Consider the following 1,709-nt stretch of genomic DNA (forward strand, 5'->3'; position numbering starts at 1 on the left):
CAGCAGGCCACGCCCACTCACACTCAAAACGCCCCTGCCGCGCACACAAATCTAAATTATTTAAAGATAATTTGACTGGGCGACCGTTTGTAGTTGTCGTTTTGTTATTGTTGCTCGTATTTACATAAATGAAACGTCAAAACAAAATGCAAACTAACAAAATGCACAAAAAGAAACGTTCACAAGAGACTGAGCGAGAGAGGCAGAGACAGAGAGAGAGAGAGAGAGAGCGAATGAGTCAGAGGGGATGAGCGTGAGAGGAAGAGAAATATGCTTTGCTTGTTTGCGATTACAATGTGCCTGTCTGTGTGTGTCTGTGTATGTGTATGTGTGTATGTGATTCTTTCCCTTTATTTAATTCGACTGATCCAATCCTTTGTTAGTGCCTTGCCCAACGACTGGCGACATCTTCTTCTTCTTCTTCTTCTTCTGCTGCTGCTGCTGCTGCTGCTGCCGCTGCTTTGGCTTGTTCATCGTCGTCGTCGACGTCGTCGTTGGCTGCGGCTCCTGCGGCAAATTAAAATTAGTTGTTTACTTTGTGCAACATAAACAAATAAGGACTACCATGATGATGATGATGATGATGATGACGATGTTGATGATGATGACGACAAGGCGAACGAGCTACCAAAGTCCGGCTGTAGCTCAAGTTGGAAGCTGCAGCCATTGCTGCAGTATCTATTGAAGCATTATACTGAAAATTCGTTTCTGGTTGCTCGAATGCAAATTGAATTGAGTGAGACACTTGGCTGGCGGGCAGGCCAAGGCCAATGCACCCACTGCAAGGCACTCACACTGCAAATGAATGGCATTTCCACACTTTCACACACTCGAAATCTAAGTAGAAAGTAATGAAAATAAATGTTTGCAAATTACTTAGCTTTAGTTGAACAACGCGGACTGGTCACACTGACAACGGTAAGCCAAGTACGCTGTTACTGGCGATCGCTGAAGTGCGCCAAAATTAAATATTATTTTGGCTTAGATAGATCTCTGTTATTTGTATAAGTTTTCTTTCTTATTATTATTATTATTTTTTTATTTTTTTCAGGTATTTCAGTGTTTTTTCTTTTGTGGTAATTTTGTTATTTTTGCTTAGCAGGCGTTTAATATATTGGCACGAAACGCCATCTAGCGCCTGTAGTAGTTAACATTGAACATTGAACAACTGGCTGCAGCCTCATTTTACTCTTTGTGTTCGACACACACAAACACAAACACACATGCACATGTACATACACACATACATGTGTACACACATACATACATATATCTTAGGTCGCTCTAGCTGAGCATTTTAAAAAATAAATGCCTGTTAATTTGTATTTATTGGAATATTACTAAAAGTGAGTGTTACGCCTCATACAATCTGTGGAGTCCACGTCGTAGCCTCCCGTTCCCGCCCCTCCCACCACACAATTTACGCTAATTCCAAATGTACGCATTACCAATTCCACTTGGCTTGACTAATGAGCCTTCTACTGCACACACTTGACCAACTTTTTGGGCACACCCCAATATACATACATTTAAACGTGCGCCTGTGTGTGTGAGTGAGTCTGTGTGTGTGTTTGTATGTAAAATGGCGCCACAGCGTCATGGGATTAACTGGCGCTGGCTGCTTGAGGGATAATAAGTGCATTGGAGCATCAAATCAATAAAACGCTCACATTGCACATGGTGGACAACGCACACACACACACACACAC

At 42.1% G+C, this 1,709-nt stretch overlaps 1 protein-coding gene across 2 annotated transcripts; it reads right to left on the reverse strand.

Moving 5' to 3' along the window:
• Positions 1–279: 279 nt before the first annotated feature.
• Positions 280–1,125, reverse strand: LOC116804627 (ARS-binding factor 1-like). 2 transcript variants are annotated; one of them, XM_044009400.1, is made up of 3 exons: positions 795–1,125; positions 565–678; positions 280–507 (listed from the first exon to the last, which is right to left on the reverse strand). In XM_044009400.1, the coding sequence occupies exons 2-3, from the start codon at positions 665–667 to the stop codon at positions 380–382; spliced, it is 231 nt and encodes a 76-aa protein (XP_043865335.1). In that variant the 5' UTR covers positions 668–678; positions 795–1,125; the 3' UTR covers positions 280–379. The 2 variants fall into 2 exon arrangements, with proteins under 2 accessions (XP_043865335.1, XP_043865333.1); XM_044009398.1 differs by having other exon boundaries at positions 565–1,123.
• Positions 1,126–1,709: the final 584 nt, after the last annotated feature.

This window comes from Drosophila mojavensis, unplaced genomic scaffold (genome assembly GCF_018153725.1).
Source record: "Drosophila mojavensis isolate 15081-1352.22 unplaced genomic scaffold, ASM1815372v1 contig_136, whole genome shotgun sequence".
Classification (NCBI taxonomy): domain Eukaryota; kingdom Metazoa; phylum Arthropoda; class Insecta; order Diptera; family Drosophilidae; genus Drosophila; species Drosophila mojavensis.